Source organism: Rhagoletis pomonella, unplaced genomic scaffold (assembly GCF_013731165.1).
Source record: "Rhagoletis pomonella isolate Grant_MI unplaced genomic scaffold, Rhpom_1.0 Rhpom_scaffold_00005, whole genome shotgun sequence".
NCBI lineage: Eukaryota > Metazoa > Arthropoda > Insecta > Diptera > Tephritidae > Rhagoletis > Rhagoletis pomonella.
In genome coordinates this window covers 71,909,148-71,926,443 of record NW_023458559.1, presented here as the reverse complement: position 1 = coordinate 71,926,443, position 17,296 = coordinate 71,909,148, and the positions used below count along the sequence as shown (strand labels likewise).

At 34.8% G+C, this 17,296-nt stretch overlaps 1 protein-coding gene across 1 annotated transcript; it reads left to right on the top strand.

The window, feature by feature from the left end:
- Window positions 1-6,001: 6,001 nt before the first annotated feature.
- Window positions 6,002-16,257, top strand: LOC118739966 (zygotic gap protein knirps). The gene is made up of 3 exons (XM_036471469.1): window positions 6,002-6,658; window positions 12,884-12,961; window positions 13,833-16,257. The coding sequence occupies exons 2-3, from the start codon at window positions 12,884-12,886 to the stop codon at window positions 15,423-15,425; spliced, it is 1,671 nt and encodes a 556-aa protein (XP_036327362.1). The 5' UTR covers window positions 6,002-6,658; the 3' UTR covers window positions 15,426-16,257.
- The last annotated feature ends 1,039 nt before the right edge of the window (window positions 16,258-17,296 follow it).

Genomic DNA, 17,296 nt, shown 5'->3' with positions numbered 1-17,296 from the left:
TCGCTTTTATTTCTAAATTGCTATTTTATTATATGTAGAATTTTTTTTTTTGCAAGGATTCGTGTCGTTAGGGTGACCTCCATTTTTTGCACAGCCACACACACATGTGCGTACTCTCAGTTGCCAAAGTGCGTTGCTTTCCTTCTTTGCATTCCTGCCAATATTACGTTTTTGCTGATAAACTATAGCTCATTTTGCTCCCAGCTTGTCTTGACTGCATACCAGCGCGTTTTCTCTGAAGTCCTTGAATACATTTTTTACTCAACACCATTCGTGTGCGGTGTGCAAATTGCATGCGTTTATTATTAGCTATTTACGGCGTTTTGTTGTTGTGCCAAATAAGGTGTAGTGTGCCTTAGTTGCTCTGACTTTTTTAACTGCAGGCTATGCATTTCAACGTTCTGTTGCTGTCGTCCTTGGCCTTCCATTGAAGTAGCTGATTGTTTTCCGTTTTTTAGCGAAACATCTATTCGAGGGTTTTCCACGCGCACAAAGCCTTTTACTATTTTTTTTGTTTTAATTTTTTCAACATTTTTTATGCGTTCTTTTGAACATTTCTTTACGGCCTTTTTCCAAATATCTGTTTCGCTGCCCAGTTTTTTGTGACTGCTTCTTATATGAAATTGCGTGCTTCTGCGAACTGTTTGCTCAGCATTTCGCTGACTTTCTGACATTTTACTGACTTCTTAGTTTTTGAGTTTTTTATGTACATAAGTAAAATTTGACTTTCTTTCTGACATCTTACCTCCGTTGACCTTTTTGGTGAAATGTTGTGCGTTTTTTACGCGTTCGCGGAAGTGTGCGTAGAATAGGTTTTGGCATTGGTGCACAATTGGTTGGTTGCAAATGATAATTTCATAAAGGCTTTTTACCAAGAAGGTGAGCAAGGGTTTCTGTAATATTATCGCAAGCACATACTTGTAAATATAACCTTAAGCGATTTTTAATAAATTTCAAAAGGTCGCTGAAATTCTTTTATTTAAAATTTTCGTCACTTTTCGTTTGATTACATGAGCAAGCGACCTTGTAAATTCGCGCAGAAAAGTTAAATCTTGCGAAAATTGGTCAACCAAATATATCAACAATAGGCCATATGACGACTTTAGCCGGAAAAAATCAAAATGGAATTTTGATGTTTGATAATTCTAGCTTGTTAATGAATGTGCAATTGCGTAGAAAAAAAACTAGCCTTTGGTGTTTTAAAGCCCTTTTTAGTGGACTTTTAGTAGACCAATATTGAAGTTTTGAAACTTTGTTTTCTAAAAATTATACAAATGCAATAAATAGTACGCCGTTGTTCATCAAAGTGGTGTGCCAGGACGCTTGAAAACATGCATTTGGCATAGAAGTAAAAACAATTTAATGTAAGAAGAAGAAGAGAAGAAAAACAATTCGTACATATATAATGAGCGACGTAGCTAGAGTAAGATGTCAAAATTAGGGGTCTTTTTTGCCAAAAAATATCACCGAATTCGAACTTTTTTGAACCATCTAAAAACTGCACGGTTTTGTACTTTTATGAAAGTTGTTTGAAAACAGGGTCATAGCTACCCAAAAATCGCTAAAATGGGATAAAATTCACCATAAACCCCCATTATTTTTCCTTCCCCAACAAATTTTTCCTGGGAACATACCACCTATCTCCTCTCCGTTGCAAGTCCCCATACAAAAATTAGATACATTTTTATAAAATTGAGCCCACCGCTACAAAACACTTTCCAGGCGGATAAAATGTATGGCCAACCTCTATTATCTTTACTGCTTATGTACATATGTACAAAGGATTTTTATTATTATTTTTTTTTTTTTATCAAAATACTCGAATACATTCGCATATAGCTTACAAAGTAAACTTCAAAATTCCTATTATCAGGAAAATTGCCGACATGGACTCGGTAGGATCTCGCTAAAAATACATTCAGTCTCCTTTCAAAAGTAAAATGCGCTTAATAATTGATGGCTTAAAAATGGATATGGCGCAAGGAGATTTTTTATGAACCACACCAAAAGTGCTGAAATTACTGGATTACAAGAAGAAATTATAAAAAGCGTTCTTATATAACCCTGAGTGGCTTATCTTCAGGATTTAAGATTAACATTGACACTTACCACCGCCAAAAGCTATTAAAAGACTTTCGATCTCCGCCACCAGCTTTTTAAGAGAACCGCATATTCATTTCGTAAGTCACCATGAAGATGCGAGCAAAACTTATGAAACAGATGAGAGTTGAGACTCCAATAGTGGCATTAATTCAAAAGCTTTTTGGGTTCATCATACCAAATTTGGTTAGGGTGTTCCTAAAATAGCTATCAGTAAAATTATATACATTAAATATAAATTTTTTACTACAAATCCTCCTCAAAGGACCTCTGCAGTGATCCAATCGATCACCGATCCAGCTGGTTTTTCGTGACAAATCTAAGGATTTGAAGCTATAAGTACTTTTTTCCGGCAAACTTTTATAGGTCGGGCCACTGTGTATCGCTAAGACTTTAACTTTACTGCCTTTTATTAAATTTTGTAAATTTTCACTAAATATTTTGCTTATTTTTTATTAAATCCTGGTCAAATTCAAGAATAGCAGTAATGTTTTAACGCTTACACTCTTTCCATTTGTGTGGCTGAGCTTCTCCTCCAGTTTTACGCAGCCTTCGGACGGTAAATGAAATTTAAGCGTAGCTTTTTTAATGCAGAAATACACTAGGCGACAAATGAAAGTGTACCACTTGTTGTAATATAATATTCACAATAATTTTTATGCACGATTTTTTGCATTAATTATTTATGAAAATAACATTCATTCTACAATATAAACCATATAAATATAACTTACACACTTTATATAAAGTTCACAAAAATTGCAAAAAATTTCATCAAAATTTGCTACTTTTTATTCAGAACTTCTAGAAAATACTAAATATATACAGCAAACACTTTGGCAAAAAATTATTTCTTATTTGGATATGTGTCATAAAATTTGAATACTTTTTTTTTTTTTTAATATATGTAAGTAATATGACTCATGCAGCCGTCCATGATTCATTGAAGATGATTTGACGAAAATCTTCTAAAATGTTCAATCATTAAAAATTAACATACTTAAAATACAACTGACGCTTTAAAACTTGTTCAAACATCCAAATTAAATTGATAGATTACCCTATATTATGTCATCAGAAAAGTTGCTTAATGGCAAAACAGGAAAGAGATGATTTTAGCAAAAAATAATATTCTATTAGTTTGATACATTAAAGTAAAAATATTTAGAAAAGAAACTTTATGAGTCAGTAGAGAGTGTGAAGATAAAGGAAAGTAATTATAAATAAATGCGGAAAGCAGATTTATAGCGAGAACGGGAATGTAATTTTTCTCTCAGCTACAGTAAACAATCGTAAAAACAAATTATTTCAAAAAAAAATAGACAAGAAAACGATTTTAAATTTTATATCAAAGGTTCAAAAGAATTTAACTTTTTGACGTTTTTTTTTTAAGATTAATTTTATTTATATTAGCAGTCGAACTACGTAATTAATATCATGCATCCAAACGCAATTAAGCGAAATGTAAGTATTTGTTTTTTGTTATTTTTTTTATGTTACAATAAACGCTTGCATCGACATCTCTGTTGTTCGCACAAATCGGGCGATATTAATTATCTTATGCACAATTATTGTTAAAAGGTGTAAAAAATGTAATTAAAATAACATACTGGCTTGCTATTCAAATGTGAAGTTGTACGATTCACTCTACAAAATATAAACTAACATATACACTCACAGATGTTCATTAGTGTGTGCATACATATATTGCGGTGTGTGTATGTATGAACGCACGTTCATACATGTGGTTTATTGGGTGTTAGCTCCGCCCATTTGTTGAACGATGCTCTGCACACAAAACCAAAAAAAAAACAGACGCAAAATTTTTAACAAGAAAGCCTTGAACAGAAATAACGGGTTGACGGTGATAAATATATGTATTTAGAAAAAAAGCTCTCAAAGTCAAGCTTAAGTAACTCCGCACTTTCTATATGTAGATACTTGTAAAATATATCATCGTTTAGGTTACAGAGCCGGGTATCAATGCAAAACCTAGTAAAACCTGTCTTGTTTCAAAATGGTTCCGGTGAGCAAATCTTATTTGTAGCACAAATGTCAGTTGTGAGGTTTTGCAGAACCACGACATGGGGGTTCGAAGTTTGAAGGACTATATGCACATATTGATGGTCTTCTTCAATAACGACACAACTCAAAATTTCATGTATTTCAGTTAAATAGCGGATTAGGTTGATAAATAGCAATGGGGCACATTCATAGTCAAAATAAAGTCGACTCTAAAGTTAGTTGCAACTTTTATGATAGTTATTCCATTAAAAATTATGTCGAAAAGCCTCAAATAACTTTAGGTATCAACTTAATTTTGACTTTGGAGATACACACCAATATTTTCCTGTGGCGCATCGACATATGTCTACTTGTTGCAAGTCCGGTAGGAAGCGGTACAAATATAAAAAATCGTGTGATCGACTGAATTTCTGTGGGCGGTTGTAGTGTTTATCGTGAATATTGGCTTGAGTCAAAAACTGTCGATAGCTTTGGAAATAATGTAGGTCCAAAAATTACTATTAAATACCAAGATTTTTATTTTTAGATCCTTACAAAATAGTAATTTTTTTATTTTTATTTTTTAATCAAGCATAATCGCAAGATTTTTGTTTTATTTTTTTTACAATCAAAAAATAATCGTTTTTTTTTTGAATTTATATTTTTTCGATTATATTTAACCGTTATGAAGACCGCATTTTTATGATCGTTTTAAATTTTGTAGGATCTAAAAAAATTAATAAATGTGATCTTAGCCGTTATGGTATGATCAAAATATAATAATCCAAAAATAACTAAAAATTTTTTGTTCGATAAAAATCAAAAACTGACAATTAAATTTGATCGGAAAATGATAAATCCAATTTTAACGGTTGAATTGTGATTTTTGTTATATAGATGATAACCGTCACGATCACTAAATTTTTTAGAGAAATGAGAAAACGTGCGGAAAATTTTACAGTTATGTACATTTTAAAACTTATCAGTAGATAACGCGAACCTATCACGGAAATATCCTTTTCGCGCCATCAGTACATTACAGTCCATATCTGTTACATTACATAGACCGCTGTATTGGCGATAACAAACAATAAATAACTAACAGTACAACTTAACTTTAACAGAGTAAATTTTATTTGCAATTTACAGGAATGTTTCCCACGTTGACAACATTTTGCATTTGCATTTGAATATAACTGAAGAATATTACCGAAAAATCAAAAAAACATTCTCAAGCCAGTCGAACAGTCTTGAACAGACTTACATAAAAACAATTACACAACTATGAATATAAGAAATATAATCCGGTATGCTCTTTAGGAACTCTACAAGAAAACATAGATACTTATAAATAAAATATTTATATACTTTCTATCAACTGCTGTTCAATTGAACCCCTGCACAACCAGAAAGAAAACTGTTAATTCCCAACTGCAAATTTCATAACAGAGCAAATCATTAACAGCTAACAGTAACTGTAAAACAATCAAAGATCAATGCTGCGCAACAGCTTGGTGTTGGAAACGTCGCTGTTACCATCGCTGCCGCAATTACAACTGCGCTGCAGCCGCTGACGTTGCTGCTGCTCTTTATGCTGCGATCGCTGCTGCTGCCACAACATGCAGACAGATAGCCAGCCTCAGAGCTCATCCGCTCACCTGGTGGCAACATTTGATACGGTGGTTGTTTGTATTGTATCAAGTCGTTTGTTTCTTCCAACTAGGTACATATGTCTCTGTCTCTGCTTATACTGACTGACTCTTGTGTGTGCGCCAGTCACTCTTTTGACTGCTTTTAGAGTTGACTTCAGTGCTAGCTAAGTTTGCTTATAGGGCGTAGTAGTAGTAGATGGCAGACGGCAGACGAGCGTACCTAGTACAAAACGTGTATTCGAATAAAAATATGCTTCTTGTAAGACATTGAAAGATACTTCAGCTCAGTTGTCTGCCAGTTGTCGAAGCGTAGAAAACGTGCAACGCGCGAAGTAAGAGCGTCGTAAAACAACAAAAATACAAAAAAAAAACGGGGTAAACAACTTTGAAGACCAGTTTCATTTTTGAGTTGTTTTTAAGCGAGGAACTAACTAAGAAGAAGAGTTATTGCGTTGAAGCGCATAACAAATTAACTCTTTGTTTTTTTGTATTGTAAAACAATTAGATATGGACTTGTGATCAAAGTCTTTGAAGGAGTGAAGAAAGAGTTTACACGAGTAATAACAATTAATGTGACAATATAATTAAAGAAAAAAAAGTGCCGCCGCAACAAAAGACTAGCAACTACGGTTTGCAGAAAAAGTACTTTTACTATATATTTTATTGAAAATTGTGCAATAAAAACTGTTCTTTTCTGAGGAATACATTCAACTACGCCAAGTGCCAATACGCGTTCAAGAAAAATCTGTTTGTTCTTCGGCAAATCTAAAAAGTTTATATTAAAACAAAGATAGCACAAAACACGAAAGCTGATCAGTGGGTGTTGCAAGTGGATACAGCTTACAGAGTATAGAGTATAAGATTTTTCTTAAACAAGGAAATTAAAGAATTAAAACCAAAAGGTGAGTTTTTTTACAAAATAAAAAATAAAGTAAGACGTATGCGCATCACTGCACAAATTTTCACGCAGGTTTAGTTGTTTTTTTTTTGAAAAAATTTGTTTAATTTTTTTGTTGTTGTAAAATTTGAAGAATTTTGTTTTGTTTACTTCTTCTGTCTTGGGATACGTACATACAACAAAATTTAGTAGCAAATTTTTTCATGGAATACTGTAACCCTCTAACTTCTTCCAGAACGGGTCTTTTTGAACAGCTAAAGAAAATCACCGGTAGAGGGTTAAAATGCTCTTTGACTTATTAGGAGTCACGAAAAACGAAATTCTTTTGCACGCTGAAGGGGGTAAGCAATGTTCTAAAAAAAGACAAGTTTACCCCAAAAAAAGTAACTTTAAGCCTCTGCCAAAAAAATTAAAAATTGCAATGAGGTAAAGCAAATTTCTTTCGTGGTTTGACTGTCACATATATATATACATATTTACTTAAATTCGATTGGATTTGTTTGTAGTCCTGGAATAACTATACCCCTGAGGAAGAAAACAATTTAGCCACGTTTTTTTTCAAGTGGTAGCGCTTCTCAGTGGGTTATATATCTATCTATCTATCTTCTTATTCTAAGTGGCAGAGATTCCACAGCCCCCAGTCATGCAAACCAAGTATTTCGTTCCCTGCAACTGGCCTGACAGTATAGAAATATATAAAACTTATCACCTTATAGAAAATCTTCAATGTAACTCTCATCGTAACCTTTTAAAGTCGTTGCACCGAAGCTTATTTTTGCTAACACGAGCACCGCTCCCCTAGTTAAGATTTAGCACTGGCGATTATAAGCATTATTGAACTATTTTGTCCGACGACAGTTTTGGTTACTCAACTAAAATCTACTCTATCAGATGCTAGCCAATCGTAATCAAGGTAGCTCTAGCTTACTTATAAGCCCTACTGATCCTTTCCAGAAGTCTAAATTTTATAAAAATAACCATATGTTATGCAGAATAAAGTCAACGCATTGCTAATTTCCAATGGGCTTTTGAGTATTGAAAACATAATTTCGAAACAGCTAGGGAAAATTCCGAAATCACATAGACCTATGTGCATCACGTAAAAATTAAGCCAATACAAAGTTTTTGCTCAACATCAGTCTGGAAAAGATAGTAAAATACTTAACAAGTAAGTCAATCAATCATCAATAACACAGAACAATGCCGATAGTTATGTGTGGTAACAAGAAGGTGCATCCCAAAAATTGTATGAAAAGCTCGGACAAACTTATTTGCATATATGTATATTACTTGTATACTTAGAAATCGGCTACCTTAGGTTTCTTTCGTTGCTAGGAAGTTAAGGAGGCTGTAATGCAGGTTCAAAAGGTACATTCAGTTGTATACTTATCAGGGAGCGTAACGGTTATGATAAAAATCATAGTTTCACCGTTAAAATTGCATTTTTATTTTGTCGATCAAATTTAATCGTTATTTTATCACTTTTATTTTGTCGATCATTTTGGCTTTTTATTTTTTCGATAAAATTTTAATCGTAAATTTGAATTTTAAGTTTTTTTGGCCATAAAAGATTTAAAACGGGCATAAAAATATAGTCTCCATAATAGTCGTTAAAATCCAAACTAACTTTTATATTTGATAGAAAAAATAAAAATCCAAACTTGACGATTATGCTTGATTAAAAAGTAAAATTAAAAAAAAAAAAAAATCGTCATTCGATGATCTAAAATTAAAGTATTGGTATGAAATTTTCGGTACCTGTTAGTTAACCGATTTATGAAAAAATACTTTGGAATGTTTTTGTTTTAACACTGAATATTTCTTCTTTGAAACCTTTATTAAATATATAATTCAAGTCTCGAAAATCCTTGCTTAACGACTAAACAGAATAAAGACAATTCTTGATAAATGCCTACAAATATAATTGAAAGATAATTACGATATTTCGTCTGAAATAGGTCTACGCTTAATTTTAATCTTCACATTAATGAGACAGTCAACAAGGCTAAAGGTGTACTTGCATTTGTGAAATGATGGTCAAAAGAATTTAGTGACCCTTATATCACTAAAACCCTGTTTACAACATTAGTTAGGCCGATTCTGGAATACGGCTCGGTGGTTTGGAATCCAAGGTATCAAATTTACTCAGACAAGATAGAATCAATTCAAAAACAGCTCCTACTTTTTGCTTTAAGAAATTTCCGATGGGATTCTCAATATAGTCTTCCACCTTATACGAGTCGCTTAAAACTTATTAACCTTCCTACACTTGCCAGTCGCAGGGAAATGCTTGGTATAATTTTTATGGTTAAATTACTGACAGGCTCAATTTCAAGTCCGTCTCTTCTGGCTGATGTAAGCTTTATGTAATGTTCCCTCACGCGTATCAAGACACTTTTGTCCCATATTTCTGAAAGCTTGTAAAACCAATTTTGAATTGCACGACCCACTCCGTTGCTTATGCTAGGATTTTAACTCTCACTCCAGCACGTTTGATATATCAGATCCGCTTTTCAGCATTAAGAAAGCGATACTCTCCTCTCTCAGTAAGTGAATTATGGACATAAATACATAAAATCAGCTGATGAATTTAGTTCTGTAGCTGAACAGTTTTAGATCTCGACACTTAACAAACTCCTGCCTATCGTGACTCGGCACAAAAATTTAAAATATTGGTTCCGTACGTCATGCGGACTGCGCCCCTCGTGCGGATGGGCGGGAATGGAGGGTTAAAACTGTTGGGATTATTATTATTATATTAGATTTATGTGGACCAAAGCTACTCCCCAATTTTGAAAGTTCCACCAACTGTACTATACAGAATCAAGGACGATTCACCATCGAGCCGGATCATTGTTGCCGCAAGAACTTCGTCATGAACATAACGCTTTCATTTGGTTATTTAAGACAGAAATGGAGGATATGCCTTCTGATGATCACAAAACCAAACATGAAGGTGAATTGTCGGTGAAAATGTTGTACCAAATGTTTCAATAACAAATTAATTTTGGGCGGGACGAGGTTCGCGGGGTCTGCTAGTTACTTCAAATTTTAAATTTGCTCAAAGAAAACAATCGATCGTAATTAGGTAAGCAGGTTTCTCGAACTCCAAATACTTCTTATTCAAATACTTATATTTCAAGCAAACATTATCTAACCTGCCCCCGCTAGTTGATAAATGATAAATTGTTGCCTAACTACTTCACTTAGTGCTTTCTTTTTTACGTCCTCATATTTGGCCTTAAACTTCTACGCCAATTATACTTAAACTATAGAAATTTCAATTGTCTCTTTTTAACATTTGCGGTTTCATGGTTTCATACACTGTGAGCTGTATGTCCTTTACACTAATCCCATTTTCTTCTCAAAACTAGAGCAACTTAGTTGCAAAAATCAGGTAACTGTCATGGGAATGCATTATGGTTTTTAGCATTGCATAACATAAGGTTTGTAGAGGTTGGCTAGTTTAATTATGACTTCTTGTGAGGTAGAAAATTGAATTCAATCTGAGCAGAGCTATAAGTAGAGGTATATGAACATATGTACACACATACATGTACGTATGTATGCATATGTAATGCGTAACCTGCATTGGTTTGAGTGAGGGAATAAATATTGCAAGACAATTTTTTTTTTGAGGTTTGAGATACGGTGCAAAAATGTTGAGGGCAATTCAAAATTTCAAACGAAACTAAGTAAGTTTTTAAAAAGCTCTAAAGTAATTTTATAAAACCGTTGCTGCATTGGTGATTATTTTTAACACTTCTTATTTATATGTATCTGAAATAAAGTATCGAAGCTATTCAGTATATACTTTTTTAACTATTTAAAATTTTGCTTGCCTAAGAAATTGTCTTACAGATCCTTTCTTTACTACTGTTAGACATGCGATCTTTAAGTAAAATCAAAACTAGCGAGCGTAACAGTTACAGCTTTTATTAAAAAAATCGCTATTTAACCATTATTTTTTGACTTTTAATTACTCCTTAAATAACCGTTATTTCTGCCTTTTATTTTATAAAGCCAAAATAACAATTATTTTAGATTTTAATCTAAATAATCTGCAAATAACAGTTATTTTCGATTTTTAAATTATATGTCTTAAATAACAGTTATCGAAGACTTTTATTTATAAAAGTCTTAAATAAAAATCAGTCACTGACCTTTATTTTTTAAATCATACTTATAAAAGTCATTTGTATAAGTCGTAGTAAACTTTTGTTTCCCAACACCTTCTTAACAGCGAAAAATGTCAATGACTTTTATGCGAATGATTTAAAAAATAAAAGTCGGTGACTGATTTTTATTGATGACTTTTACAAATAAAAGTCTTCGATAACTGTTATCTGCGACATACAAAGTAAAAGTAAAAAATAATTGTTATTTTGAATTTATAATATAAAAATCAAAAATAATTGTTATATTTTTAAATTTTGCATAAAAATTGCAAATAAAATTTTTGTTTCAAATTTTGTTCTCGGTGAAAAAACAAATCGATTGGTATGTATATATCACTTAGTTGTAGAACATTTCCTTGATAGTGAATTTTTCCATGACAGTTTTCATCAATAACTGTTATGTTCGGTCCCTGATCAAAACTAAAAAAGGTGCTCACCGTTCACAAGCAACATTGTTCCAGAAATATTTGCAATTTTCACGCTTATCTCTAATTCTACGAAAAGTCACGCTCTAGCAAATAAGAAAAATATTTCTTAAACATTGCACTTAAAAAACAAAGATTGCAAAAAACTCTAAAAAAGAAAACAAATGAAAAATTCGCAACAGTTTACTATGTAGAAGATCGATGGCAAGAAGGTGTCTTCAAAAAAAGAAATTTCAGTGCAGATAATATTAGCCAAAAAACTAACGCAGTACCACATTTTTTAATGACCAAACACCCGCTGAGTGACGTTCAAAATAATGCACACGCTTCAAGGTTACGTCAACGTCAAATGACCAGGAATGAAGCGTGCAAAATTGCTAAAAAAAGATGTTAAGCAGAAGGTAGTGATGACAGCAACCAAGATGGCATGATTTTTGAGCGTCTACATGTATGTATGTAACCAGTTAAAGCATGAACGGAAAATTGCAAAAATTAACAAAATATCCGTTTGCTGGTTTGTAGGCGAAAATTGCTCTCATTTTGCATTTTTTGTGAAATTTATCAGGCGCATTTTTGATAAAGCTGTCAAGTATATCGCTAGGAATCTAGCAATAGGAGTGAAGCTGCTAGCTATAAGCACGTATTGTTTTATAAACCCAGCGAAATTTTTTCTTCAGAAGCGTTTAAGCGTAGTATTATATAATTTCAACAACAACAATCGCTACAGAAAAGCATCACTCTCAACCAACATAACAAATAATTATGCATAAGCTTGAAATGACTGCCTGCCTAAATGGCTAGTTGAAAGAATGAATATCTAGAACTAGATGAGTGCTCTTTCAAATATCATACCTGCCGCCGGCTATTCAAACGCATTTTGTTTCGCATACATTTTTCATGGCTACTCATTTCAAGCTATTGTTTGCAAAGTTCTCAGCTTAGGTAGCAAATTGCGCGGTCTTTAGAGTAAGGCATTTATACACAAACACCAACGCATATCCTACGTCATATATCTTGCATCGATAATTTGCACGGCCTCTCCTTTCGCAGTAGCTGTGTATACTCCTTTTTGAGGATCGCCTATAAAAAAACGGACGAGTTAAGCATATGCAGCATTTATGCGACAAACGTCAGTGGTAACGGAACAACGATAGGAGCAAGAGGAAAAAAAGTACAAAATACTTTCAGCGTATTTAGTGAAGCGAAACAAAGTTTTAAAGTGCAAGAAATTAGTGTATCAATAGATGGCTGAGATGATGGATGTGTGCATACCCGAACTGGGCCTAAATATGGTTAGTTGATTGCAAAGAAAAAACTGTGTCAGACCTAAGTAAATTAGTGCGAAAAAGCTGTTGTGAAAGTCGTGTCCCGAAATTCATGATCTAACATTATATAAATTTGAAAAACTAACATCAAGTCGTGAACATATTCAAGATAAAAACTATACTTACACTCAACTAAAAGTCGACAACTTTATGGCATGGAAAACACTCCGCTAAAATTTCATAATTTGTTTAACTTCAAATAAATACAATAAAATATAATTCCTTCATATATCTAAAAATATTAAAAAAATTGTGTTATCTTTCAACTGACTAATCATTGTTTATTATTTTTTTTTTACAGATGAATCAAACATGCAAAGTTTGCGGAGAACCAGCTGCCGGATTTCACTTTGGCGCATTCACATGTGAGGGCTGCAAAGTAAGTGTTAAACAAAAATTTTTTAAAGGTTAAGAATGTAAATTTTTTCAGACAGCTACTGCAATTCACTTCCGAGTGAATTTAAAGCCCATTAAATCTTAATTCAAAGTGACTTCGGTTGAAATTCACTCGAAAGTGAATTACAGAAGCTGCCTGAAAACTCGAAAAAATTCGGTAATTTTATAGAGCAGGTCCACATTCGAAGAAAAATTCTCGAAAGAAATTTTCAAAAAAAGATCGAAAAGAAAGAAGCTCGAAAAAATTTCGATATCGAAGAAAGCGGTTAATTTTTAGAAATAACATTCGAAAAAAAAACATCGAAAAAAATTGCAAAAAACGAAAACCTAAATTTTTTAAAGTTCAAAATAATCAACTTCAAAAAAATTGATATCGCAAAAATTCGGTTAATTTTTGGAAACTACATTCGAAGAAAACTTATCCATAAAAATTGCAAAAAAACGAAAACCAAAATTTGTTTAAAGTTGGAAATAATCAACTTCAAAAATTTCGATATCAAAAAAAAAACATTTCGAAAAAAACTCAATTTAAAAATTTTCGATATCAATATAATACTATATCGAAAAATCCAGTTTACAATGGAAAAAATCGAGTTCTTTCAATACCGAAACTAATCGAGTTCGAAAAAACTAAAAATTATTCCGAAAAAAGTCTATTCGGTAAGACATTTTTTGTGTTCGAAGTATTTACAAAAACCAGTTAAAAAAACTGGGTTCGAAAAATTCGGCAACGCCAACAATGCGAAAATATTTTAAAATGTTGCCTCTTTTGCAGAAAAAAATACCGACAAAAACGTATCTTTTCCAAAAATAACTAATCAATTCCATTTCTCTTCTTCTCTCTCTCTTTATAGTCCTTTTTCGGCCGCTCGTACAACAATCTCTCCTCGATTAGCGAATGCAAGAACAGCGGTAAATGCGTCATCGACAAGAAAAATCGTACCACCTGCAAGGCTTGCCGCCTACGCAAATGCTACGCAGTGGGCATGTCGAAGGGTGGCTCCCGCTATGGTCGCCGCTCTAATTGGTTCAAGATCCACTGCTTGCTGCAGGAACAACAACAGCAGGCCATCGATGCTGCGAACAAAGCCGCAGCTGCTGTTGCCGGCGGTAATCCAGCCGCGAATCCAAATGCCGGCGGCTATGGCGATATGGCCAGCGCCGCCGCCGCTGCTGCCAAACAACATATGCAATCGCTCAACCCACACATGGCTGCCGCTGGTGGCTTGCTCGGCTATCCTGGCTACCATTTGCCCGACATGATGGCTCAAGCAGCACCTTTCATGTCTGCCGCACGTCATCCGGCCGCCGACGCTGCTGGCTCGTTGCCTTTCTTCAGCATGATGAGCTCGCTGCCGAGCATGGGTGCAGCGCAGTCTGCCTTCCAGTTGCCACCACATTTGCTCTTCCCAGCCGCTGCTGCTGCGGCTGCTTATCATCCAAATGCCGCCGCCGCCGCTGCAGCGGCCGCTGATGCCGCTTATCGTTCGGAAATGTACAAGCATCGTCAGTCTGTAGATTCAGCTGCCTCCGCTGATTCGGCGCATCGTTACTCACCACAAATTGCCGCCGCCGCCGCTGCGGCTACAGCAGCTGCAGAGCAGCAAATGCGCGAGCAACAAGAAGCCGCGCGACATTCACCGGAGTTGTGCGTTGGGGGCGGTGATGAGAATGAGGACGATGAACTGGATGTGCATTCGCCTTCACCAGCATTATCATCTACACAACGCTCCGGCGAGCAGCGTGTGCACCACCAAGTACAACAAGAGCGCCAACAAAGACAGTTGCACCCCCACACCCACACCTACCCCCACCAAATACATAGTCCCATTGCGATACGCGCCACACCACACACCATCCCCACGCTCAGCAGTCCACCACTCTCCGTACCGGTGCCAACATCAGCGCTCACGCCCAACTCAGTCAATTCCCCAACACACCAGCCAAGCTCACCAACACCAACTGCTAGCGCCATCGCTGAATCTGCCGCGCTCTCCTTTGCCGCCAAAATGCAGTCACTCTCACCAGTCTCGGTCTGCTCCATTGGCGCTGAAAGCACCAGCGCTGCAAGTACACAACTGCAGAATACCAGCGATGCCGCTGACGCGCAGGATTGCCCCATGGATCTCAGCATGAAGGCGGTCAGCTCCACATCACGCGCCTCCACGCACAGTTGCAACACCAGCAGCGGCAGCGGCGACTGCGATATGCATTGCGAATCGAGTGAAGAGGAGGCAACGGCGGTTAATGTGCGTCGCAAATTCTTTCACTTCAACAGTGAACACTGCGAATCGGATGCCTCGTCGGATGCCAGCGGCGCCGCTGTGGGTAAGCGGCAGAAATTGATCGATGAAGGCTACAGCTCAGTGGGTTATGCATCGTCGCATGGTTCCGCGGTGTCAACGGCGTCAGCGACAAGCTTGCATGGCATCTTTGTATGCGTCTAAAGTAGACATTGGCGCCGGCGCTCAGCTGAGGCTTGTAGTAGGCGCTGTGGGAGGAGCTCACTCGCTGCCAATAAAGCAATAATTTGATTGTTGCTGTTGTTCGTTTGTACGTTCATGCTGGTTTTTGTGATCTTTGATCGACGCAACTGTAAAAAAATGCAAATAAGCGCACATATGCATGTGCACACACACATACAGATATACATATATGTAGCTTGCTTATGCGCTCTCCTGCCGCTCTTCGATCGAATTCACACGCCTACATATGCTCACGCTCATCTAACGGTCATTGCAGCTTACCATAATGTATTAGATGGAGATTTCGAGGCACATTCACACACACACACACATTCACCTCCTCTCTTTCTTTTCGTTGCGGGCATTTTGTATTTTAATTGGGCTTTAGCCTGCGACAAACATAAGTTGAAGCGAGATGGCAATACCGTCCAAGCAAACGATGGAAAAAGCAGCAATAAATGAGCGTGAAACGGCAACTATTCATCAAAGCAATACAAACATATGTACATGCATGCGTATGTATTTATCCAGATCCAAATATTCGAATGTAATTGATTTTAATCGCAATTTAGTCGCATTTAGTCGGTTTTAATTTAATTAATGCAAATGCAAATGCAAATATTTTATATAGTTAAGTAAGGTTTTAGTAGAAAATGGGAAATTTATTTATAACAACAAAGTGGCGAAGATTTATATGAGTGTTTGTTAAATAATATGGAAAGTTGAAAAAGGAAAAAAAAAGATGATTTAGCTGCACCATCAATTATTTGTAAATTTATAGTATTACACTAATTCTGCAAAATTGGATTTTTCTGTTTTATGAAGTCTCTTATATATGTATTATTTATTTTCACTTGTAAATAGCTTACAAAAATTTAAAAATTATATCCTTTAATTTTAGATCAAATATTGCACAAATCCAAATGTTTTGTTCTTTAGTATCTTAGCATAATATTAGATAGATTTGAGTTTGTTTGATTATTATTGCGTTGAGCTAAAATAAATAATTTTAAGAAAATTTGAAAACAGTAATAAAGAAACCTTAAAATAAAAATTAATATTCGTTTCTCTCTTTCAAGTGGGAAAAATTTGGGTTTGCGGTATAAATAATTGAAGATTGTCTAATTAAAGACAATATTTTAATTTTTTTTTTTGGTTTTTCGGGTCAATATTTTTATTTTATTTTACTTTATTCTATGCTATTCTAATTTAATTTTAATTTATTTTACTTTATTTCAATTTAGTCAGATAATCGTAAATTCTTAATGACTAAAAATAACACAAGTCAAGAATTAAAACCTCTTAGTTATTTTATAAATTTTTTTTATTTTTCCTACTTCAAATACAAAAATTTGGATGAATACAAGCCGCGAATACTCAAACGAGATTTGAACTGTGCTGTGAACATTTGAGACGGCGATCAAAGAAGTAATATGATTTTCCGGTGCCTATGTAATCGATATAAAAAATCTCTTTATTGACTCTTACTTCTGCTGTGCAAATTGGTGTGGTGCTAGCGTTAAAAAAAAATATTTGTCCTGACGAAAAATTGGCTAAGAGACTCTTACCACATTGAGAGGAAGTACATACTTACACCGACATTTCGTTCCACTGTGCAGTGGCAGGAATTTCGAAGGAATATCGTCCACAACGCCAAAATCTTTCACCCAAAAATAATTAAATCGCTACCTAATGGGAAAAGGATCCAAGTAAATTTTTTTTCCAAAATTTATTTTTTATGCAGAATGTCAGGTTATACTCAACTACATCGATTTTTCGTCTCTCCTGAACAATTTAAAAAAATGCATTTGGCACCTTTTCACCCTTAGGTGATGCAATGATTTGATAATGTA

Coding starts and splice junctions, on each gene's coding strand:
- LOC118739966 (XM_036471469.1), top strand. CDS start 12,884: ATGAATCAAACATGCAAAGTTTGCGGAGAACCAGCTGCCGGATTTCAC. Junction 12,962..13,832: donor TCACATGTGAGGGCTGCAAA/GTAAGTGTTAAA, acceptor CTCTCTTTATAG/TCCTTTTTCGGCCGCTCGTA.